General features: G+C 42.9%; 1 protein-coding gene across 1 annotated transcript; it reads right to left on the bottom strand.

Moving 5' to 3' along the window:
• Positions 1 to 448: 448 nt before the first annotated feature.
• Positions 449 to 10,931, bottom strand: nucks1a (nuclear casein kinase and cyclin-dependent kinase substrate 1a). The gene is made up of 8 exons (XM_056273797.1): positions 10,657 to 10,931; positions 8,667 to 8,716; positions 8,186 to 8,276; positions 3,834 to 3,880; positions 3,521 to 3,673; positions 2,132 to 2,284; positions 1,130 to 1,282; positions 449 to 705 (listed from the first exon to the last, which is right to left on the bottom strand). The coding sequence occupies exons 1-8, from the start codon at positions 10,671 to 10,673 to the stop codon at positions 449 to 451; spliced, it is 921 nt and encodes a 306-aa protein (XP_056129772.1). The 5' UTR covers positions 10,674 to 10,931.
• Positions 10,932 to 26,153: the final 15,222 nt, after the last annotated feature.

Genomic DNA, 26,153 nt, shown 5'->3' with positions numbered 1-26,153 from the left:
GCAATGGCTCAGGACGGATGCTCACTAGCACTGAGCTCTTAGAAAGGCAAACTAACCAAAATCTGAAAACGCCCCATTCTGGACACATGGCTGCAATAGCACGATAAAAGGTTACTAAATCACATTTGAAGACGTTAATAAGAGAGTGGGAATGGGTAAAGCTGAGTCTTGTAGCCGGAGGTGACTGAAATACGCAAGAGATAGACAGCTCCTTACATACGCAGTATGTTTTCATGAGCACAACTTCTTGGGTTATCATGGTCGACGAGGTAAAGGGCAGGAGAGGGGAGCAAAACAATAAGAGCGCATGAAGTCCAAACCATTGAGCCAGGCTGCCACAAAAACAGGAAAGGAAAAAAAAAAAAATCTTAACGCAGAGCAAAAAATAAAACAAAAACTTGAGAAAGAGAGAAAGATAAGGAGGAAGAACGTCGATGGGTTCCGTCTTCTAGTCATCTCCAGAGGGTGCGTCCTCTTCTGATCCATCCTCCTCTTCTTCATCCTCCTCCTCCTCTTCCTCCTCCCCTGCAGCCTCCTTTGTTTTCTTGGGGGCGGGGGAGGTCTTTTTCTTCTCCACTTCCTCTTCTTCCTCCTCCTCTAGGGGACTCTCAGGCTCTTCCTCCTCCTCCTCTTTGGGTGAGCTCTTCTCCAGGGCCTTGGCGCTGGGGCGTCCCTTCCCCTTGCCTTTCATTGGACTGGGGGTGACTGGGGAGAAGTGATGCAGGTAAACAAAGAGTTAGGACTACACAGCTCCTCTCATTTTGACAACACTGGCCGTGCTAATATCTCCAATGCTTTAGCCTAGTTTGTGTTTGGAGGACAGAAGGGGAGTTTGTTACAGACATCCACCTCAGATACACAAATTAAATAAAAGTATGGTGGGCAACTGGCTTCACCAAGTTACTCTGCCACCTTTACAAGAAATGCAATGTGCCGACACCTTAGTGCTGCTATTTTCATAATTCATACGCAAAACACAGAATGAGACAAGCTATCCTTTAATTTTTGAGGATAACAACCTAGTCCTTCTCACTGATATTAACCGTTGATATCGTCTGCTAAAATGGCAGGAGTCTGAATCCCACTTGTAGGCTGAGGCCAAAAGCTGTGGTTGATCTACGTCCTTTACCTGTGGCCTTTAGTCGAGGCTTGGGGGATTTCTTCTCCTTCTTCTCTTGCCGCCCCCGTCTGATCACTTTCTTGCTCCTCTTCTTGGAGCGACCATAGTCGCTGTCATCATCGTCTTCCACCATAAAGTCCTCGTCACTGCCAGATTCGTCAGCTGCACACAAGGTAGGCACAACAAATCCATTAGCCTTTGACACCATGTGTACAGGAAGTGCACAGTGTTGGCTTGGTTTCACATTGCAGCATTACAATAGACCTATGCTATATGTTTGTCTGTGTAAAGTGTCACACTCTTACCAGCAAGATATCATCAATTAGGTGCACTCTATTACATTTATCCATGAAATCAACTGACGTGGTGTTTTTGTTGGTGCAAGAGCCTGGATACACATGGTTCTTGGTAGCATATGGTTGGATATCACTGGCAAAGCAATCTACTAATTGCCTGTTTGGTGGTGTCTGGTGATAGTGTCCATGTAGCCAGTGAAGGGCTAGAATTGTTTTTACGTAAAAACGCTGACTTGAAGAGTAACATCACCCCTGCAGTAGCAGCTGTGCTTCACTCCTTTCTTAGCTTTCAAAGATGCTGAGATATAGGGTATTTGGGGTTGGTGATGGTGTTGGTTGGGATCAGACCATCTCTGATCAGTGAGGGCAGTAACAGATTCATAGTTTTTTTGCAGGCAATAGGTGTCTGTGGCCAAAACTACTTGGGACACAAAAGCATTCAGGATTGCACGCATATGGCAAGAGTTATACCAGCCAGGGTGAAATGTTGGCAGATCACGTTTGCATAGAAATGCCAAGAAGAGTTTTCATCTTTGAATTACAATCCAGTCTTCCTTTGGAATTAATTTTCAGTTTTTCTCTCAAATAATTTAAGAGTGCAATTACTCCTTAAAATAGCAGCGTTCAAGATTGAAATTTGGATTTAATACTGATGTGGATTTAAAGCAGTAATGAACAGGGTGACTGTTATTGTATAAAGGGAGATCTGACGTACGATCCATGTAGGCCTCCTCCTGGTCTTCATGCTCCTCATCCTCGCTGCCTCCATCCCCGAGAAGGATCTCCCTCTGTTTTGACACAGCCTTGGATGCAGCCTGGCGAACCGTGCGGACCTTGCGACTCACCTCCCTGTCATCATCACTGTCATCTATGCACCATCAGTGCACAAACACACAAGATAGGAATTTCTGGTTAATCAAGTTGGCATGTTCAAGAAAAATACTGACAGATTTGAATTTGGCAAAATATACTAGCACCCCTCCAAACACACTTTCAGCTCAACTTTTTGGAATAGCTTTTCTGTTAAGGCATAATCTAGAAAAAGTGTATATCAGGGCTTGACTTCTATGGCTGTTCGGTCTTCTCTATGACTGGAATTTGCATGGGCCAACTAAGATGTAACACTTTAGGTGTCCTTTAGATTACTGAAAACAAAATGTTGACACAGTAGTAGCATTGGCAAACTTATATTCGGCATCAGGTCTGCCAGTTATTCAAAAATTTGTTTATTACCTATTCATTTGTAAAACAGAACATTTCGAGTCTTAAAAAACAGTGGCTGTTACCTGGATTATTGAGCATACATAAAGGTAAGAAAATCAAAACGTCAAATTAGTTCTTCTGGACATAACGTTTATTCAGAGAAAAATTTCATCACTCATCTAAGTGACCTCTTCAGGCTAAACTGACTGCAGGTATCCCTATCCTTATAAACAATATAGTGGCATAACGACTGAAAACAACAATCAGTTTCATATGCAAATTGCCATGACCATTAACTAGAATTTCAATGGCAATGTGTACTGTTCACAGAGGATTTGGGAATGGTTGCAATCACAGCATTGTAAAATGGCCTAACAGTTCACCTGTCACCCTCTTACAATACTGTAATTACAACCATTAACTTTGCAGATAACTAGCTTAACTTCTCACCCAAATTATCCTTAACTGTTTTTAATAAAACATGCTTAGTTTAAGCTTGTGTGGGACGACCTAAATTCAAGGGACGACCTCAAAATGAGCTCTTGGGTGCTATATATATATATATATATATATATATATATATATATATACACACACACACACACACACACACAAATATAAAACTTTGTTAAAAGAAACACTCAATGGTAGGGAAAGTGCTCAACAAATAAGGAGCAAAAGTCAAGTAAATTCTCTATGGGACAGTACAAGCCTGTTTCATGCCATAATGCCACAAAGCTGATGATTGCTTATGGCATGAAACAGGCTTGTACTGTCTCATAAATAATTTACTTGACTCACTGGATATATATAACAACTTACATTAAAATATTTAGATATGTCATAGGTTATACCCACTGCTGAACACAACCCTGCCTTTAACCCGATTTTGTCTGTATACCTGCAGGCCGTTTTCTCTTCGGTGTCTTCTTGCTCGCTTTCTCTACCTTGGGTTTCTTTCCCTTTTTCCCTCTTTTTGCATCATAATCACTCCCCCCATCCTCTTCCTCCTCCTCTCCGAAGTCATTGTCTTCATCATCACTGCCAAAGTCATCTGTAGTGATTAAGAGTTAAGTCGTTAAGTCAACTTTCTAAGTCAGTTTTCTCATTTTCAAACTCCAGGATTCAGCTCCATACATCACATTGTAAACTCAAGCAGTGCCTCCCCCCTTCCACAATCCCTACATAAGTCACTAGACAACAGAACGGCCTACCTGCTGAATCATTTTTGGATTTGGAGAGCTTGTCATCAGAGTCCTCACTGAAAAGACATGGAAGGGGAAGAAAAAAACAAACAAAAACATCTTAACATCAAGGTAAGGAAGGATAAACCAGGGAAAAACATCTAAAATCACAGATTCAGTTTATATTTTAGTTTCCATTACTGGTTAACCGATACATAAGTAGAAATGTGTGGAATTCTGACCTGGCAAATCAGCCTTGTGCTCTCATGAAACATGTTATAGATTCAGAAACTGAGCCTGTCTTTTCAATACTGATGCCGACATATTATTCGTCTTTTCAACTTGATACTAAATAACATTTTATCCAGAAGCACATTGAGCTTTTACAAAAGCCAACATGGAATGCAAATAACTGCATATCATATATTTTCTTTGAAAATGTTTAATATGTAACCACACCGGTGTTTATTATGTGACTATTGTGATGTATTAATTTAATGCAGTGGCAAGTTAATTCATTAGCCTGACTTACGCATAAAAAAAAAATGCCGCTTGGGGTAACGTGAGGTATCCAATAATAAACTCAGAGGTTCAACTCAAAGTTTAACTGCTCCTTCAGTAATAGCCCACCCACAAATTATGCATACAGGTTACATTACCAATGACGATACTTTGCAAATACTTTGACATTGCTAATTGGAGATGTATTCAAGGCTGCAAGGATAAAACCACAAAGCAGTCTAACATCTTACCACAGCGAGCAAAAAACATGTCAAACTAGAGGAGCGCACTCAGTAGAGTGCAGATCTCCGCCAGGTGAACATATCTCCCCTTCTCCTGTGTTTGAACTTGGTGAATAACCCTTTGTTCACCTACCGGGAGAAAGGAAATACACGCACACATGGACAGAAAAAAACTTTTTCCTTCCAATTACAAGCACTTTGAGTGGTTGTTGCAGCTAGTAAAGCACTATATAAATGCAATCCATTTACCATTACAACACTTTTGCACATCGCCCGAGTCGACTGAACTGGAAATATGGAAAAAAGAACAAAACAATTGTTTCAATATGCAGCATTCAAACTAAAAAAATCTACAAAATAAAAATGTCTTAAAGTTTGTAATTTCTTTTTCTTCTAATATTTTTTCCTGTCAGTCTGTGGATGTGCAGTTTCCTTGGCAGACCCTTGCACAAAAGTGACCAAGTCTGACATGAAATGACAGCTCAGGCTATCATAATTTCAAAGCCCTTATTAAGACTTTAAATGCGTTTAACTGTCACAGTTTTAATGACTTAAGATGAATGAAGGCTGCACTGTTGTTTGACTTTCATTCATAAAACAATGGTAAGAAAACATAGGTCAGCCATGGGAAATGTTTTATTGTAGCTACTGAGATGATTAACTGTAACTAATCCTACTCTTGAATTATTTTTATTTTTTTTGTGGCTTTCCCCCCCAAAAGCACCTGGCCAGGGCCCTAGAAAGAGAAAGTTACGTCAACTCCGTAGACGTCAATGGGCCAATTATTTAACAGCAATGGCGGATCATGGCAGCCCAGGATAGTTCCAAACAGTGCGCACAGAATATGTGTCACGTTGGAATATATCTATATCTATATATAAATGTAAAAATCTGAAAATATAGGTTAGTAGTTACCAGAAATCACGGCTAAGCAGTTCATTTAAATGACCCGCCAAGCTTTGTTGGGAACTATTCGGTGGCTACATGAACCACGTGACCCTCTTGCGTTCTGACCCCTCATTGACGCAACTCTCTCTTTCTAGGGCTCTGTACCTGGCCAATTACCCCCCTCTTCCGAGCTGTCCTGATCTCTGCTCCACCCCCTTTGCTGATCCGGGGAGGGCTGCAAACTACCACATGCCTCCTCCAATACGTGTGGAGTTGCCAGCCGCTTCTTTTCACCTGACAGAAAGGAGTTTCGCCAGGGGGATGTAGCGCATGGAAGAATCACACTATCCCCCCCCCCCGAACAGGCCACCAAGAGGAGGCGCTAGTGCAGCAACCAGGACACGTACCCACATCCAGCTTCCCACCCAGAGATACGGCCAATTGTGTCTATAGGGACACCCGACCAAGCCGGAGATAACACGGGGATTCGAACCGGAGAGCCCCGTGTTGGTAGGCAACAGAATAGACCGCTACACTACCCGGACGCCCCTGAAATTGTATTTTATAGTGACGTTTTAACATTGGAGACTATGGCACTTCTGCGTGGCAGCGAGGTGAATAAGGAGAATTATTTTTGGTTCATCTAGTGTTCTTCCAGTTCTCCTGTGCCGATATCAGCAGTGAATGATTTGTTGGCTTGCAAAATATGATCAACTTCTTGTTTACTTTCAAGACTTCTACCCAAATACATATTTTGGTTTTGACAATATCGCTGCCTGATCTGACTCAGCGTAGATGTGAGTCGCACATGCGCTGGTTGACTTAGATTGGGCAGAAATGGAGAGCAACGATGAATGAAGAGAGGCAGCGGCAATAGCGGGAACAAATGCTTTTCTAAGGTTTCATATCACCGCAACCACAAGAGGTTTTTCGTCATGCATTCTGTGCACATATTTTTTTCAGATCCGGTAATTTGCAAGATCAGCCGCAGACACACACACACACACGACCAAACACATAATTCCCTCCGTGCTACCACCTGGCGGAGATGATAATGGGGTGTGTGATATATATATAAAAAAAAAAACAGGATAATATCTGAAGCAAAAAAAAACTGGCTGGGGTAAAGCTGGACTCTTTCAGTAACAAGTAGGGATGGGTACTGTTAATATTTCACAATACTACTACTACCCTTACCGATACAGCTTATCAATCCGGTGCTTTAACGGTACTCTTATCCATTCTTTTTGTTATTACATTAAGAGAAAAAAACAAATCAAATGAAGAACAGAATTAACATTGCTTTATTTTCTCACATCTGGACAGTGTTACGTTTAATCATTAAAACATGTTTGTATAACTGCTAGCACACATAACATACCTGAGGTGGATGGGGCAACAAGAGATGAACTATGAGCTAGGCACTCAAACTGTGCATTTCTCCACCTGTATTTGATGCACATTAGGTAGATGTTTCAAAAGATTCTGCCCTTATGTGCAAAATACTTGTTGCACTTGTGGCAACGAGCATTGTCAGCATTGACTCGAAGTGAAGTATAACCAGACTTTTTGACCATTTAGTTCTCTCTGCCATTGTCCTTAAGAGCAGGCTTTGTGGGTGTGTGTGTGCATCTGAAAGAGAGGAAGGTCGCTGGCCCCGCCCCTTGGCTTGCACATACAACAGGCTCCAACAGAGATCTCTCTTCTGGATTGGGAATAGTGAAAATGCATCATACACAAATGTCTTAATCTTATTGAAAATTAGAAATAGAGTTTGTTTTTAGTGAGTTGTTCCTTATCCGATGCAAGGGTCTAAGGACAGGATGTTGTGTTGCTGTAAGCCCATTGAGGCAAATTTGTGATATTGGGCTATACAAAGATTGACTTGACTTGGTGAGATAAAAGAGGCACGATAACGTGTGTGTGTGTGTATATATATATATATATATATATACACACACACCGTTTTTTTCCCGAAACCGTCAATGGTGTTTTGAGTGCTCAACTAACGAGAAGCGGAAATATCAATACAGATACAGGAAAACAAAAAAATATATACATATATTTTTCCTGTATCTATATAGAACTAGGAAATATTTCCTATTTATTTTATAGGAAATATTTCCTACTTATTTTTTTTAATTCTTAAATAAATAAGAAATTTATTTTCTTAATTTCTCTAATACCGACAGCAGAACCGTTAACATCACAGCTTAGCAATACAATGGTCTTTAGCACCGGTTCCTATTTAATACCGGGTCTCGGTACCCACCCCTAGTGACAAGTGGCATTTAGATTTGCTACAATTGGTTGTTGTACCATATAATATCATCCTAAGTTGCTCCTTTTTGGCTCTGTGGAAAAAAATGCTTTAAAGCCAAAATGTGCAGTGAAGAAGTGTTTTAGGTGCTATACTGCACCAAGCTGTTACACCAACAAGATGTATCCACTTGATGTATGGAAAAGTGAAAGACAAAAATCAAGGCTTAAAATTGCTACCTTAACTGCTGATATCTTAAAGATGTTAAATACAAATGCTAAACAAGTTAACACTTGGCAGACAATTAGCCTGGCAGACAAGTCCAGCATTATTTGATCCCTAGCAACAGAGTATTGAAAGTTACCCCAAAATGTCATACATTTTTGGTGCTCTTTTGCACTGCTGTGATTTGATTGGTTCCTCGGGAACGCCAAATTTCAGCATCCAGCGAAATCATGAAGATTTGTCTTGAGCTATAAAGCAGAGCTCACCTGTCATCCTGTGAATTCTTTGAGCGCTTGTGCTTTGGCTCACGAGGGGCCACGCGCACCTTCTTAGGCTTGTCGCCTCCATACTCCTCATCTACAGCAGGAAGGACAAAGCTTTAGCGTTTCATTGCCACACAAGAACACTTGGCAAACACAACAATCTGACTTTCTTGTTTTCTATATTAAACTCAAGAAATAAACCTTGTAATCTCCCACACCATGTACATTTGTTCCTAAAGAATATGTTTAAAATGTAGGCTATGATTCAGCTTCCCTGTATGCCATAAAGCACAAAGAAAAGTGTATTTCTTTTTTTAAATATTTTGATGTATTAACACATTACATGTCTGTGGTGTTAAGAGTAACAGCAGCATGGCAAAACTATGTCAACAATAACTGTTTTTTAACTAGTATTTGGTTGATTATATGCAGTAAAAGGAATAGTATAATTAGTATGCTATTTATTTTTGCAGTCAGCTCTTACCTGCATCATCAGACTCGTTGAATTGTGAGTAATTCACCACTTTCCTGTTCCTGTAAGCGAAGTACAAACATCAAACAAGCAGATTAGATTTATGTAGCACAATGTTTCTGCTGAAACGTACAGGGAAACATTAAACATCTCCACAATCATACGCATAATAGGGGGTAGCAACTAATTTTACCTATAATGACCGGCAATTTGATATCCACTACACTAAGTGTGTGTGTGTGTGTGTGTGTGTGTGTGTGTGTGTGTGTGTGTGTGTGAGGGTACATGAGCTGGGGCTGTACTTTCGTGTTGAAAAATTGCCTCCCACAAGGACACTGAACTGGACACTTGTCTGTCTTCTACAGTTTCCTTTGCTCATTTGGCAAAGTGCATGAATGGGGCTTCAGGTGACAGCACCTAATCACAGTCCAGGCGCTCACCATTGAAGTATATGGCATGCTGACAAAGAACCGAGGATCAACGTTTTAGCAAGGAAATCCTGGGATGGGGTTCACAAGCTACAAAATAAATAAATAAACAAAGCAAACAAAAAAAAATCTTGCATCCCCAACTCTTACTTCAAGAACCATCAATCACCCCCCCCCCCAGAGCATCCACAAGGATTGTCTGTAATAGCAATCCCCCCCCACCCACCCAAGGTTAAATGAGCCGGCAGTGGTGGGGGAAGGGGCTATAAAACCATTTTCAACCCCAAGAGCAGTCAGACAGACAGAAACAGACACTCTACAGAGGGCCCTGAGACACGTTTTTTTTGGGGGGGGGGTGTCTTACAACAGACAGTTTGGCCAAATCTCACACATTCCAACTCACAACTATGTGCATTGTTTTTGTGAACGCGTACACCTCGATGTTGTGGCGTTCAAAGCACGTCAGCAATTACAAAAACGACGACTTCATGTGCTGAAAGCAAAAAGCTCAAATTGAGCTGCGGAGCTGAGCGGAATACCAAGAGAAGGGGACCCGCGCAATACCTGGAGCGGCGGAGGGGAGGGGCAAGCATCCAGCCACGAAAAAATAAAAATAAAAAAATGAAAAAAAAACCCCAGACGTTGTTGCCATGCCAGGGTTACCTAAACCTTTCAAATTTACATCTTCAGATTACGACATCACGACATCTGCGGTCGTCCGCCAATGTTCACTGGGATTATCGCTGAATTCAGCGTGATTTACAAGGGCGGTAAAAAAAAGAAGAAAAAACAGGGGGTCTGTTCTGCGTTATATGCGCGGAGAAACGAGCATGGGGGTGTGGTGGACTTTCTCGGGCACTCCGCCTCCCTCTGACATCACTTCAACAGCGTTAATTTACTGCCATCAGTGAAAATGTAGCCCCGCTCTCCCTTTATGTACTACAGCATTTTTGAGAGGCAAAGTGGCACTTTAACGCACTCGTATTGCAAAAAAAATGGAAAATACAAAAAGCACATCCACAAACCCAATAACGCGATAACAATGGGATCAAACGCGCACGCCAGACGGCACGGTAACAAGATCAAAATTCAGAGGCCGATGACCACCTTCCAGTTCTGTTTTTTATTAGCGTTTCAGAGCCTCCAGTGGATGAATGGGTAGCCATATTCTTATTCCCAGTCCAGTCTACTTGCATCGGGGCGGAATATAAGGGCCCCTAAATCGTGCTATACAGTGAAGGTAGCTAATCACGCGTAAATCATTACGCCTGGCCTATATTGCACCCAACACAACACAACGCACCGCACCACGGCTCGGTTTCCTAATCATGGCACACAAGACACCACAGCGCGACCAGCAGATATATCTACGAGACATGGCGAACCTTCCACATTGCTGGGATCCATGTTAGAATGAGCGTGCATGGGGAGAAAACGCAAATTTGCATAAATCTTTCATGAAATAAACAATTCTGTGGTCATAAGCACAACATAGTAAGATACGTGCGCGGTAGTCCGCGATGCGTGCGTGTACAGCGTGTAGGCACGGCGGAGGACATATTCGGCAAACGTACCTCACTGGTCTTGACATTTTGCAGGAATACTGTAGAGAATGTAAGAAATGGAAAAGAAGCCCAGGGAAATAAAAAACAAAAAAATATCCCCACTCTACAACTCCGAGGTGCGGGAGGAGAGGCGCACAACTCCACGCCCGAGCTGGTGTGTTAAACTAAAATAACGGGAGGGATTTGTCTCCCAGACGCGATTTTAGTTAAATTTTTACCTTCACCTACTCAAAATGGTGAATAAAACAAACTGAAACTGCAGCCCATGTGCAACCAAACCCACGGCCTTGGGGAGGGTACTTGCTCAGAGCGACCGCCCATACTCTGCCCTGAGAGGAGCAACGAGTCAGTCCGACGTTGTAATTGGTCGATTTGAACGATGATTCCTGTTTCTTTTGGGGCGTTTAGCTGCTCTTCAGACCTTGTTTGAGCCTTTTACCCTCCCCCCTCGAGCATGGTTGGTTGAGTTTGCAGTGCTAAGAAAACAAAAAGAGGCCCTCAGTTTTCATTGCAAAGATTCAATTTGGGTCCTAGATCGCCCCGATATAGCATTGTGATGTGTGTTAAAATGCATACATAAGCACATTGTAAACGTATAAGCAATATAATTTAGGATAGGGTTTAGTAGAATTATACCAAGTCTGCAACAGCAGTGAGAACAGCCCTCCTTATCTTACCTGGCAAGAAAGAGCAGCAGCTTAATATGCAGGTAGTTGGCTTAAGTCTGTATTCACATGCCGTAGGGGACACATACGGACATCACATTTCCATTGTATAGCTTGTTCATGGATAACAAATGTGTGTTTAACACTGGAGATACATGTGTAATACGTCTGAAAATCACTGAACATGTAGCCTCCTGTCGAGATGTTGACCGTTCAACATAGGTTTGCAAAGCATTGTTGGGAAATGCAAAGAAAAAGAAATGAGATTTTTTTCCCAAGTGTCTCATGTGGTTAGTCTTAGTTTTGTTCGGATGATGACTAATATACAGCAATGACCATACTCATACAATGGTGCACCATTCCCTCACTATGAGGTCTAACATCATTATTTGAGTTTCAGTCATCAGGAATGTATCAAAGAGCATGCACAAAGGCATCGGGAATGTGGTTCCAAGCATATTGTCAGAATGTTTTAGTTGTGTTGGTTTTCTCAAGCCATGATAAAAATTTAAACTTCACCGAGGGCCTTTTTTTCAGGCATTCAAATGAGGAAAAAAATGACGAAGATGTTGTCTTGGAAATGATACCTGTTGTCCTGGAAACAGTCATCTAAGATGGTAACCTCAAAACATTTCTGATATAAACTGAACCAACATGGATTTCACAAGAAACGTGCAAGGAAATTGCAGTGATTCCCTCTGTTGAGAATTCCAAGTAATTTCTGGAAGCTCTGGGTGGAGGTAGTCTTTGTTTTAGAGATTCAGTGAATTTTAAGTCCACCCACAAGGGTGGTGATTTGGAGTAGGATCTATCAAATTGTAGGTTGTGCAAAGGGCTTGTTTGGAATGTGAGATATTCCCATTGTGCTGTATGTATGTATGTATGTATGTATGTATGTATGTATGTATGTATGTATGTATGTATGTATGTATGTATGTATGTATGTATGTATGTATGTATGTATGTATGTATGTATGTATGTATGTATGTATGTATTTTGTATGCATTTGGATTTATGTATGAGTGTAAATGGAAAAAAATTAACAGTTTCAAATTCACATAAATTGGGCACTGCAGAATCCATGATCAACCCTGATGAGGAAACCAACCACTGCTTAAATTTTTGCTAAATGTTTTTGCATTATGCGGTAAAATACTTAAAAACTCATGCCCTCTTTCTCCCTCGCTTTTTGTATTTCTTCCTCACACTGCCAGTCTATCACTTGCTTTTGCTAGATCACACAGACTTCGGTATCTGTGTTCAGGGACGATGCTGGAGTGAGGGTCAGGTATGTTGCTATGGCAACGAGAGAAGTGAGTCTCTTCCCTCTGCTCATGGCTGAGGTTCTGGATCCATCCAAGCTCTGTTGCTGAGCATGGAACTATAGAAAAGTCCTTGAAGCACACAAGCATGTTCCAGCCAGCCAACAATGTGATGACTTATATACTGCAGTTTATGCACAGTCACTGTCCACTAGATGGGGGACAGTATAGTACCATAGATATAAGCTCAGATTTGTTAGCATAATGTGCAAATAATTGTGCAGTGCATGGCTTAAAACACCATTGTTTCTCTTTTTTTTTTCAACGACTGTTGAAATTGCTTTGAGCAAGGTTGCGTCAAACATGGCGAGTTGGTGCCAGGTGTAAAGGATTTGCTGGCAATGCACCAATGCTAAATACTCTACTTAATAGCGTCTGCCCCTTCTTCAGTGTAGCACTGACACCTTGTGATTCATAAGTAATACTGCAACTCTGTTAACAGCAGACTCCAGGGCATGGAAGTCGGTTTGAAATGCTGTCTTTCTCTGACAGAGAGTGGCATAAGAGAAAAAATAATGCTTACTGGGACGATCACAAGAGGAGACAAGAAGAGATTTGTACAAAAAGGGAGAGTGAATATGGGAAGTTTGAATTGTGGTTGTATGGACATAGTCTCTGTTTGGACAGTCACACCCAACATAAAAAAAATCTCGACTGTGATGAAGTGAATTTGAGCTTTTATGCTTGAACGCCAAAAAACAAAGTATATAAAATGACCATGGGGTCGATTTGAGTGGATTTGAATTTGTTGGTCTGATTATGAAACGTGAGTGCGTTTAATACAAAAATAGCATTAACCAAATGCATCAATTACTTTCAGCCTATAGAGTATGTTAATGTCTTACTGGTGGTTTGCGATTGGTTGAGGCCAAGAGCAATAGCGTAGGAGAGAGTTTTATATGGTGAGGGGGGGGAAAAACCCTGTAGGGGGGTCCGGGGGGCATGCTCCCCTGCAAAAAATTTTAAAAAATGGTTTTAAACTGCCATTTTACAACAGTTTTCAGCAAAGAAAATCATGTTTCATGGCCATGGCCTCCCCCGGAAGACTGTATTGATAATAAAGAGTATAGAACAGTGCAAGAAAGCAATATGCAACAAAGTGCAACAAAACATGCATTTAACCTGTATGTAATGCATACTGTAAATGCTTCACAGCCTTGTAAGGTCAGGTTGCTGTACTGGATGCAACGTTTTCATTTCTCATATTAAGCTTAACTAGCTAGCAATGTTACCCAACAGCTTAGTCAAGTCAAGTGAGGTCAATTTTATTTGCATAGCCAAATATCTCAAATTAGCTTAGTTGCACATTATGAAGTTACCAAACTACCAAAACACGGTACTCTGAAATGAATGTAAATGCTATATAAAACATTGAATTCACAATAAGTTTAATGTGACCGGTTCCGTATTAACGTTATAACTAGGGTTGCCAATCGTTCCTTAAAATAAGGAATCGTTCCTTATTTATATATATATATATATAAATAAGGAATCGTTCCTTATTTATATATATATATATATATATATATATATATATATATATATATATATATATATATATATATGTGTGTGTGTGTGTGTGTGTGTGTGTGTGTGTGTGTGTGTGTGTGTGTGTGTGTGTGTGTAAACTACTAATAAGACACGTTAGTCCCTAGGTAATGGGTCTGACCTTTTAGCCGAGCGGTTAGTGATATCGCCTTGTGGTGCAGTACAACACGTATCGAATCCCGCACCGGGCAAGAAAATAACCGGTTACATTGGTGGCAGCGGTGGGATCCGGAAGTGTGCAGATCCTCAGAAGTCTCTTCGGAGCGCGGAATGACAAAGCGCGAGGGCGCGCTTCCGGGGAGGGTGGCGACTGTAAACTACTAATAAGACACGTTAGTCCCTAGCTAACGGGTCTGACCCTTTAGTCGACTGGTTAACGTTGTCGCTTGCGGAGCGGGAGACACAGGTTCGCGTCCCGGCCATGGCGACGGTGTCCCAGACTGCCCCCCGAATTCGCTACATTGGTGTCAGAAGTGGGATGGAGCGACCGTAAGGCCATCGGAAGCGTAGGCGCTCTGAGGCGTGAAAGAGCTGATATGCTTAAGCGCGGGGACGCGCTTCCCGAAGGAGGGGGGGTAGTGTAACGTGCATGGATAAGTAGACACGTTGGTCCTTGACTAACGGGTCGGACCCTTTAGTCGACTGGTTAACGTTGTCGCTTGCGGAGCGGGAGACACAGATTCACGTCCCGGCCATGGCGACGGTGTCCCAGACTGCCCCCCGAATTCGCTACATTGGTGTCAGAAGTGGGATGGAGCGACCGTAAGGCCATCGGAAGCGTAGGCGCTCTGAGGCGTGAAAGAGCTGATATGCTTAAGCGCGGGGACGCGCTTCCCGAAGGAGGGGGGGTAGTGTAACGTGCATGGATAAGTAGACACGTTGGTCCTTGACTAACGAGTCGGACCCTTTAGTCGACTGGTTAACGTTGTCGCTTGCGGAGCGGGAGACACAGATTCGCGTCCCGGCCATGGCGACGGTGTCCCAGACTGCCCCCCGAATTCGCTACATTGGTGTCAGAAGTGGGATGGAGCGACCGTAAGGCCATCGGAAGCGGAGGCGTGAAAGAGCTGATATGCTTAAGCGCGGGGACGCGCTTCCCGAAGGAGGGGGGTAGTGTAACGTGCATGGATAAGTAGACACGTTGGTCCTTGACTAACGGGTCGGACCCTTTAGTCGACTGGTTAACGTTGTCGCTTGCGGAGCGGGAGACACAGATTCACGTCCCGGCCATGGCGACGGTGTCCCAGACTGCCCCCCGAATTCGCTACCTTGGTGTCAGAAGTGGGATGGAGCGACCGTAAGGCCATCGGAAGCGTAGGCGCTCTGAGGCGTGAAAGAGCTGATATGCTTAAGCGCGGGGACGCGCTTCCCGAAGGAGGGGGGGTAGTGTAACGTGCATGGATAAGTAGACACGTTGGTCCTTGACTAACGAGTCGGACCCTTTAGTCGACTGGTTAACGTTGTCGCTTGCGGAGCGGGAGACACAGATTCGCGTCCCGGCCATGGCGACGGTGTCCCAGACTGCCCCCCGAATTCGCTATAATACATTTACTTAATTAAATACATAGGTTTCAACCTCAGGTTCCATCATAACGACATGTTTATCTTGTAAAAATGGGTAAGTACACTTTGTTTGGGAGGGAATTTACAAACCTGTGATTGATGATGAATAGAGGAGGATTCATCATTGCTGCATTGAAAAGTTGTGAGTGCCACTGTCACTTCACCGCAGTCACGTCTCAGCGAGCCGCCGCCAGTACCAAGGCATCGGGAGTGGGGGGGGGGGGCATTTTTGTTGTTGCTGTTGTTAATAACTAATACTTTTACATATTGTGGGATGGAAATGACATGAATACTGGCACATACAGGGAATATATGTCCAATATTATATATATATATATATATATATATATATATATATATATATATATATATATATATATATATATGCATATATCTAGTAGGGGATGTTCTTGTTTATTTCGCCTCCCCTCCACATTGAGGGGGACTTGTCCCGTCTGCCCCCCCCCCCGGTTCCAACGCCCTTGGCCAAGAGGCATCTGAACTCTAAATCCAGTCAATCCTGGTTTTAAACTATTTTTAATAAGCATATGTGTTTCTACACATCTGTGTCCCTAATTTGTCACAACACACGTTTTCACTACCTCACAAACCATAGACATATAAAAGGTAGTGTTGCTGTGTTTAGCTTTCTTCTGCAATAAAGGGCACATCTCAAGTGTGAAAAATGTAAAAGACGTTGCCTTGATGGTGCTATGACAGGTAAGGTGTTCAGGGTTCAAAGTTCAAAGTCTTTATCAGTCACATATAAAAAGAACAGTCATTCTGACCAATGAACTGCTTGTGACGAGGGGTCGGGTCAGCTACGTATGCAAGAAAGCATTAGTAGATGATAAGAGTATTAAAGTAAGGCAATAATGAAGTTAAAAAAATATTATTTGCGAAATCAGTAATCTGCAGGCCTTACAAGGCTAAAAAAACGTACCGTAAGCACCATAATTCACTGAACAGTGACATGTTTTTTGTTATTTTGGTTGTGGACTCTAGCACTTTGAGTTTGAAAAGATACAGTGACAATGAGGTTGAAGTGCAGACTGTCAGCTTTAATTTGAGTGTATTTTCATCCATATCAGATGAACCCTTTAGAAATGATAGCACCTTTTGTACCACCCCCCCCCCCATTTTAAGGTACTAGAAGTATTTGTTGAATCGGCTTCACAGGTGTATTTCGTTAGATAGGTGAATTCATTTGTGTCTGTAGTGAATGCAGAAGAGAGCAGTTGATTCGTCTTCATCCTAGACTTTGCAGTTGCCTTTGGAGATTGTTGCCGGGGTGTGACAACATGAGGAAGACAGCAGAGTCGAGCATGCCCAAGTCAACATGGTTCATCAATAACGAGAAAGAAAAAAACAAAACGACTGGTGAACACAATTATGTCAAAAGACCCAGTAGATCGAGTGAAATCACTGTAGTGAATGACCAAACAATATTCTCCATGGTGAAGAAAACCCCTCTGACAACGACCCAACAGATCACAAACACTCTCCTGGATGCAGGTGTATATGTGTCAAAGTCTAACATATGTACAAGACTACAGAGGTACATTACAAGATGCAAACCACCGATAAGCCTGTAGAACAGAAAGGTGAGAGTACAGTTTGCTAAAAAGCACCTAAAAGAGCCCCATGATTTCTGGAACAAAGTCTTGTGGACAGATGAGACAAAGATGAGCATGTACCATGGTGATGGAAAGAGGAAAGTGTGATGAAAACAAAGGAAATGCCCATTATCCAAAGCATATGCCACCTCATCCGTGAAACGTAGTGTGGGGGGGGGGGGGGGGTTATCGCTTGGGCCTGTATGGCTGCCAGTGGAACGTACTCACTTGTCTTCATCAGTGATGTGACTGCAGGCAATCACAGCATTGTAAGTGACTGCAAACATTCCCAAATCTGCTGTGCATAGTACACATGGCCATTAAAACTGTAGTTAATGGTCACGCCCATATGAAACTGGTCGCTGGTTTCGGTCGTTATGCAACTGTATTGTTTAAGGGTGGGGATACCTGCAGTCTGTCAATAAACATATCTCGATGAACTGATTCAACCTTCTTTGGTTTTCTTACCTGGATTATTGAGCATACAGCAAGACACTTCATCATGCAACAAGACAACGACCCGAAACGACAGCACGGTGGCCTAGTGGTTAGCACTGGTGCATCACAGCAAGAAGATTCTGGGTTCGAACTCCAGGCCGTCCCAGGTCCTTTCTGTGTGGAATTTGCATGTTCTCCGCACATCTGCGTGGGGTTCCTCCGGGTGCTCCGGTTTCCCCCCACAGTCCAAAGATATTAAGTCAGGTGAATTGGCCGTACTAAATTGTCCCTAGGTATGAATGTGTGTGTGTGTGTGTGTGTGTGTGTGTGTGTGTGTGTGCGTGTGTGCGTGTGTGCGTGTGTGCGTGCGTGCGTGCGTGTGTGCGTGTGTGTGTGTGTGTGTGTCGGCCCTGTTGTAAACTACTAATAAGACACGTTAGTCCCTAGCTAACGAGTCTGACCCTTTAGCCGAGCGGTTAGTGATGTCGCCTTGTGGTGCAGTACACCCGTATCGAATCCCGCACCAGGCAATAAAATAACCGGTTACACTGTGATGGCCTGGCGGCCTGTCCAGGGAGTCCCCCCGCCTGCTGAAACTGCTGAAATAGGCTCCAGCATCCCCGCGACCTTGAGAGCAGGATAAGCGGTTCAGATAATGGATGGATGGCTGTTAGGGTTAATACCAGGATTGGGCACCGAGGGTTCCAAATATTCCGATTCCGAAGGAATCGTTAAGAAATCAAACTTCGATTCTGCCTTATCGGTTCCTAAATAAATGTCACTCGCGCTAAAGTTAAATTTCAGTTTCCGCGCTAGCGGCATGCAGCTTCCGTAGTTTCCGCCTCCGCGAGTTAAATGAGCGCCATCACGGACCAGAGCAAGCGGCGGTCTGAAGGGTGAAGGCTTGGAACAGTGCAACGCCTGTGGCAACATTATTTCATGCAAGGGAGGACGCTCAACAAATATGGCCAGCCAAACACCTTCGCATGCACGGTGTACAAATTAACCAGTGTACCGTGTTTGACACGTTGCGCCGGTCTCCGTCTCCTGCCTCGGCGTCCTCTTCAGCCAACCCTGAGAAAACAGCAAGCAGCACCTCGTCGCAATTTGGGTATGTGAAAATTAATAACGTTTGTCTTATCCGCAACCGCGACAGCAAGTAACTTATACAAACGCGAATTGCTATAAACTGTATGCAAACACTGAAATGTGCTATTTTGTTGGCCAGTCTGCAAGAAAACGCCGGGGATCCTCGTCGCCAATTTGTGGTACGGTAGTAGATTTCAATAACGACAGCAGGTAATGTTAAAAGGTTTATTGAGATCGCTAAGCATTCAACGTTACATGCGTAGCTACCATTATATTCTCCTCTTCTTACTGAATTAATGTAGAACACACATCTCGTTATCCAGCAGTGCCTTCTAGCGGCGTTACTAGATAGTGCCTTCTAGCGGCTTTACAAGATAAACATTACAGGACACAACACTGAACGCTCGCCTATACAGCCTGAGAAGGCAGATATGCTCATTTTTCTAAACAAGAACTGTTTCTAATTTAAGTTTAATACCTGGTAGTCCGAATCATGGTGTGACTGTGTCTTTATTTCTTCATCTTGATGTATGAAGACAGTTGTTGTAAATATAAGAATGAGACATTCACATGAATGATCCATTATTAAAACAGAATGGCCTGTGTGTGTGTGTATATATATATATATATATATATATATATATATATATATATATATATATATATATATATATATATATATTTTAAACAAATCTGTCTTCTGGGAAATAAGCATGTGACCTGTTTTGACCCCGCCTCTCAAAGAACCGGAATCGAGAATCGTCAAGAACCGGAACGAAAAGCAGAATCGGAATCAGAATAGTTAAAATCCAAATGATGCCCAAGCCTAGTTAATACTCCTGTCTGTACCCCTGACCAAGGCAATGGAAAGAAGAACTGGAGTTGGTCCTCGAGCGCTGCAGCTGCCCACTGCTCCTATACAATAGGATGGGTTAAATGCAGGGCACACATTCATTGTAAGGATACAATGTCAAATAAAGTGGCTTTTATCTTTCAACATACTGCTAGAGCAACAAAGGGTTTTTTGACGGCCAAAAAGTGGAAAATCCTTGACTGGCCGAGTCAATCACCGAATCTGAATTCAACTGAACATGCATTTTACATGCTGAAGAGGAGACTAAAAGCAAAAAGTCCCCGAAACAAGCAGGAACTGAAGATGGCTGCAGTACAGGCCTGGCAGAGCATCACCAGGGAAGATACCCAACATCTGGTGCACTGCACACTTCAAGTAGTCATTGCATGCAAAGGATATGCAACCAAATATTAAAAATGATCACTTCATTTTACATTATGTTAATCTGTCCAATATTTTTTGATGCCCAAAAATGAGGGGGGGGGGCGCTGTGTACAGAAGGTTCTATACTTTCTAAACGGTTCATCCGATATGGATGAAAATATCCTCAAATTAAAGCTGGCAGTCTGCACTTCAACCTCATTGTTATCATATCCTTTCAAACTCAAAGTGCTAGAGTACACAACCAAAATGTTAAAAAAAAATGTATCACTGTCCAATGAATTATGGTGCTCACTGTACGTCCCGTTCTCAGTGCAGTCTTGCGTCATTGTCTATTTAAAATTCTACCGCAAATGTTAAAGGGTCATGAGGGTCAATGAACCCTAACATCCAGAAGACATCCACATGGTCACCTTTTGATATAGGCTGCTTTTTCCCCCTAAGGACACAGTCTGTATATAAAAGAAGCAATTTACGAATACGACTACTCCTATACTTTATGTTCTCATATTCAATTTAGATATCACACTTCAATTTGTTATTTCACCTATAGAGGGCAATGTGAGACAGCAAACAGCCAATGGTATAATTGGATTATCTCTTGCCAGCGCACTGTGCATTGCTAATTCAAGTCATCATCTGGTGATGTATGCCTGCTGGCCAAATGCTTGACTCAGTAACTCTGTCTCTGTGTGTGTGAACGTCTGATTAAAATGTCTCCTGACCTGGCTGTGACACCCTCAGTCGGTGAACTCGTCGCTTGACAGTGTGCAAACAATCCACTGTGCGAGAACGGCAGAAAAAGAAGCAGTGTTAAGAACTTCCATAAATGAACTTCTTATTCAAAGGCTTATCGTGCCTCCTGGTGGTGCGATTGTTCTTACATATCATGCTCTTCCAAGTTGGTGCTTATGCCCCCATTTTCTCTGCTCCGCTCTCAAATGTGTTGCTTCAGGCCACTGCCTGGATGAGCGGACCCACGTTGATGAGAGTGTGAGGAAGAGGTAGATGAAGATTTTGTGTAGCTTAACATAACGTTTTACTCAGGCAGTGTTATGTTGGCCTCTACTCTATCTATGCATCCAGGGTTGCACGCAATTCTAAAGAGAGTTGTCAGCTTTGATTGACCGCTGCTACATATGCAATCAGTGGATAAGTGAGAAATATTGCATGTGGGAGATGGAGACAGAGGATGTCGTCTAGCTGGGTGTAACAATCATGCATGTTGTACCACATTAGCAACAGCTTAGCCACAATTGCATATGCATCTACACACACACGCACACACACACACACACACAATAGACAAAAGCACAAAGACATAAAATCACTGCTTAGCAGTGTGTTTGTGACCAACCACTACCTCCTTCTGAGCCACACTCAACCGCTGTGACTTGACAAGTGAAACATGGCAAATCAGCTCTGTGTTATCAGCTGAGGGATCGTAACCATTTCTATCACGAAGGCACTTGGATCGATGCCTGTCAAGTGTTCATTCACTGGTGACCAGTTGATGATTTGACTTTATTTGTACCCTGTCAATAAATCCTAAGCAGAGCTTTATTCTAACAGTGAAGGACATTTCATGAAAAGATCAGTGTAAAGGTTCAGACATCAAGAGGGTCCTCCATTCATGAAAACAGCTTGTGAATGCCTTTAGTGGGTCAGCCCGCAATGTGGAACAAAACTGAAAGCAAAAAGACGTCTAGAGACAAATGCTTTTCAAGCTTCTGTGGGCTCACGTAAACATGGGATTTGTAAACAAAATTAAAGTAAAATGCGATATTTACCCTCCAATTTAGGTGTCATTATCACCCTTGATACAAGAGTATCCTAACACCATGTTGTGGGTTTAAAGGTTGGCGTGGAGCTAAGAAAGATGCAAGAGCTGCGTGTTCTCGACAATTCCCCGTCCTCTCGCTGAACAGAGATGTGCTGACAGTCTTTCGGCTTGAAATGTAAATGGGTCCACCATTAGTATTCAACTGTCATCTCGTATGCTATGCACATCTGAGTATTTGTGTGTGTGTGTGTGTGTGCGTGTGTATTTGGGGCGGGAGGAGCAGTAGGGAATTTTAGTATTTGATCAGACTCCCCTTGGTTTAGTGTGAATCTCAGTGCTAGGAGTTCATTTGCGGGACAGCCGGTACCGCTGAGTATGCTGCCCTTGTTTCAATTCATGTTTATCTTGCTTTCATCAGATTTGGTGTGCGCATGTGTGCCCAGGCCTGTCTTGATTCACTGTGGGTTTTAGGATCTGTGTATGTGGCAGTGATCTCCCGTATATGTACAAGGTATCGTTTAGACGTACAAACACTGAGCAGCACGACGACATCGTGTACAAGTCAGATATTGTGTGTGTGCTTGCAGGTGTGTGTGTGTGTGTGTGTGTGATACCCAATTTTTTTTTTCCGTCAGTCACATTCACCCGTATGTGAACCCTTGTCTCCGATAATCCCACTGACACAGTAAACCGTTCCTGTCACCCATAAATCCGGGCAATTATCTTGCCAAACACACACACACACACACACACACACACACACACACACACACACACACACACTCGTGTAGTGCACAAAAAAACTTTTCCATGTTTGTTTGCCAGTGTGTTATTCTGGCACCTTCTGTGCCAGCTGGCAAGAGGTGGGAAAGAGAAAAGGGAGGATGAGGATTCTGTTTAAAGCTCAACTCCAGAAATAATCTATAGAGGCATGGTATATCCTTCTAAAACCCCTCAAATGAATTTAACCACGCAGATATCAGAGTTCTACTTGAGCCAAATCACGGATCAAATTCTTATCGCAGGAACCGATGCAGTGATGTTGAAACGTTCAGCTACTTTTATTTTTTGTGTTGCCAAGACGCTTTACTATGAGATGAGCCCCTCAAAAATGACCAGGTATGGTGGTTAAACACACACACACACACACACATACACACCACCTTTTCTCAGACATCCGTTAGAGCTCAATTTATCCGTCTCAGCAGAGACTGAGAAGGGCTGGTTTGGAGCTGGTTGGTAGATTGCTGTGTGTGGAGGTTTACAGTGCAAATATATATCAAAGCAAGGATGTAACATATAATATATGTGTGGCGGTAGGGTGGTGCAGTGGTTAGCACGGTCGCCTCACAGCAAGAACGTCCTGGGTTCGCACCCCAGGGTTGTCCAACCTTTGGGGTCATCCCAGGTCGTCCTCTTTGTGGAGTTTGCATGTTCTCCCTGTGTCGGCATGGGTTTCCTCCGGGTGCTTCGGTTTCCTCCCACAGTCTAAAGACAGGTAGATCAGGTGAATCGGCCGTACTAATTTGTCCCTAGGTGTGTGTGTGTGTGTGTGTGTGTGTGTGTGTGTGTGTGTGTGTGTGTGTGTGTGTGTGTGTGTGTGTGTGTGTCAGCCCTGTGATGGCCTGGCAGCCTGTCCAGGGTGACTCCCCACCTGCCGCGCAATGACTGCTGGGATAGGCTCCAGTATCCTGTGACCCAAATTCGGATAAGTGGCTTGGATAATGGATGGATGGATAGTGTGTGTGTGTGTGTGTGTGTGTGTGTGTGTGTGTGTGTGTGTGTGTGTGTGTGTGTGTGTGTGTTAGCAAGTATCACTGGTGAAAATAACCTGACAGACCTGGAAATATTGACAACCCAAAATATGGTGGCATAAATGTATTGATGACGGCTCATGGCTGAGAAATAAAAGAGAGGGCACAAAGTGCAGGAAGGTAAGAAACATCAGCATTACGTGCTTCCCTCTGCAGCAGAATAACAATCTGCAGTGGCTTAAACCCGGGTTCTCTCTCCTAGAGGTCTAGGGTCGCCACTAATCACTTTTTACCATTATTATTTTGAGCAATCTGTTACGAGCGTTCAGCTGGATAACGGTATGATGGAAAAGCTATTTCTGATAGGGTGTTTGCACTGGCACTCAGATCAATCATAGTGCTCTTTAAACCCCAAAAGGATGACCTCACAGAATATTTACGTTTCTCAGTGATTCATATTGCACCAGCATTAAAAATTGATCAAATCTACTGATCTCGAGCTTCTCAGGCCGGTATAGAACTTCTCAGTTTCTGTATGTTGGCTTACTTTTTCATTCATACTTGTACAAAGTGTACACCTGTTTTCTTCTAAATGGCTGCTCATTTGTTTCTTTGAAGAAAAAAAATGCTGCCAGAGTTTCATCATTCGTTATTGATTTTGAAATTATAGATCATCATAGATAGATTATAGATCATCATAGATCAAAAAAACTAAATATAAACACCTATTTCTATGGAAAATTGTCTTCCAGCATCAAATGTTCTGATTATTCATCACCAAGGTACATATTTCACGAGGAAATTAAAGTTTATTTTAAAAAATGTATAGATTATGTCTATATTGCTCTATTCTGCTTTTTTACACATTTCAGTGCTTTTAGTGTAACCCGGATTTGACCTCGCTGAAAATGTACATATCTGAAAATGTTCTCTTCCGGGTGCCGAAGGCGCTGTACTCAGCAGGTTTCTCTTTGCCACAGCGCAGCATGTTCACATGGTGCACACCCGCCCAGGGTGTGAACGAGAGGAGTGGGTGAAGTATCGCTCTCACACTTCTGCCGTCTCTCTCTGTCTGTGTCAAGGCGCTAACCGTCAACTAAAACGGCCTAGCGCATATCCCATATGCACAACTCTGATGCGATTATTATGGTGTTTGTTACAAGCCACATCAATGGAGACTGTCAGTGAGCCAGACTGAGGGTAAACACAGGCATGTAGTCTTGTGTGTGTGTGTGTGTGTGTGTGTGTGTGTGTGTGTGTTTGTAAGAAAGAGAGTAAGTGCGCAGTATTTAACCTACATAGGTCTTGTGCTTGTTGATAATGTATGTCTCCTCCCGTGGAGAAAAGCTCATCAGAAAAACACTCTCCTCTTTTACCTCTCCCTTGTTCCTCCCTCTCTCTCTCCCTCTTATATCTGTTTGTCTCTCTTACCTAGTGCTCCACACTTGTTGAGGAGCTGTCATCCTCCCACCCACCATCACCGCCATCCCTTTCTCCCTCTGTCATCTTTCCAGCGTGGCTGCAGGGGTGGATCAAAGCAGGGTGGAGGCGGAGGGAGATGGGGATGGGGGGGAGAGGGAAGGGAGGAGGAGGAAGATGAAGAGAGAATTTCTGTTTTTTTTTCGGTTGGGGGGGGGGGGTGAAAGAGAGGACAGGTTGGCTCTATGACACACATACAAACCCCAGAAACGAGGAGCGCTTGTGTTTTCAACTCCGGTCAAGCTGATTTTATTCCTGATGATGGCTAGCATCAGCCATCACCGACACATATCGACGATGATATAGCAGGGAAGGGCCATGTGTAATCTGAGTCATCATCACACAACCTGCTTACACAGCACTCCCTAGCTGTGCTGACTTACAGGCTCAGCACGGTCACCAGGTCTGATCCTGCGAGGAAGGTTATCGCACGTGGTTATCGCTTATCCTTGCTTTGCCATTTCTTTAGCCAGAGAGGGTATTCATTTCTTGTATTTTTTTTAATCAAGATCTGATATCCTAACTTCTTAAATTATTTGATGTTTGGGTTAATTTTTTTTCTCATCAGTTGAAATGCATGTGGGTACACATGTTTATGAATATAAGTAATTTGTTTTCATTAGTATTATTATCATTTTATAAAGTATCATTATTGTTTCTATCTGTGCCAAAGGCTCGGAGTTCATGGGTGGGTGAAGGGGGGGAGATGTTTCCCGGGAGACTTGAATGATGTAACCAGCCCATGTTGGAAAAGTGATGTATCATTTTCAGAATCAATAAAGGTACGTGATACAAAAGACGAAATGTCTTTAGTGTAGTTTGTTATTTCTGCCACATGGTGACAGCCTTGGATGAGCTGACCACATAGGGTGAGATTACAGCATCCTACAAATCTGACCCTGAGAGTCACATTGAGTGTTTAAACCCAATATAAAAGGCGCAACCTTACATTAGAATAATACCAGTGGGGGGGGGGGGGGGTTACCAGAGTGCACACTGTATGAGACAGTGGTA

This window comes from Lampris incognitus, chromosome 2 (genome assembly GCF_029633865.1).
Source record: "Lampris incognitus isolate fLamInc1 chromosome 2, fLamInc1.hap2, whole genome shotgun sequence".
NCBI classification, from domain to species: Eukaryota; Metazoa; Chordata; class Actinopteri; order Lampriformes; family Lampridae; genus Lampris; species Lampris incognitus.
This window is presented reverse-complemented; position numbering and strand designations above follow the sequence as displayed.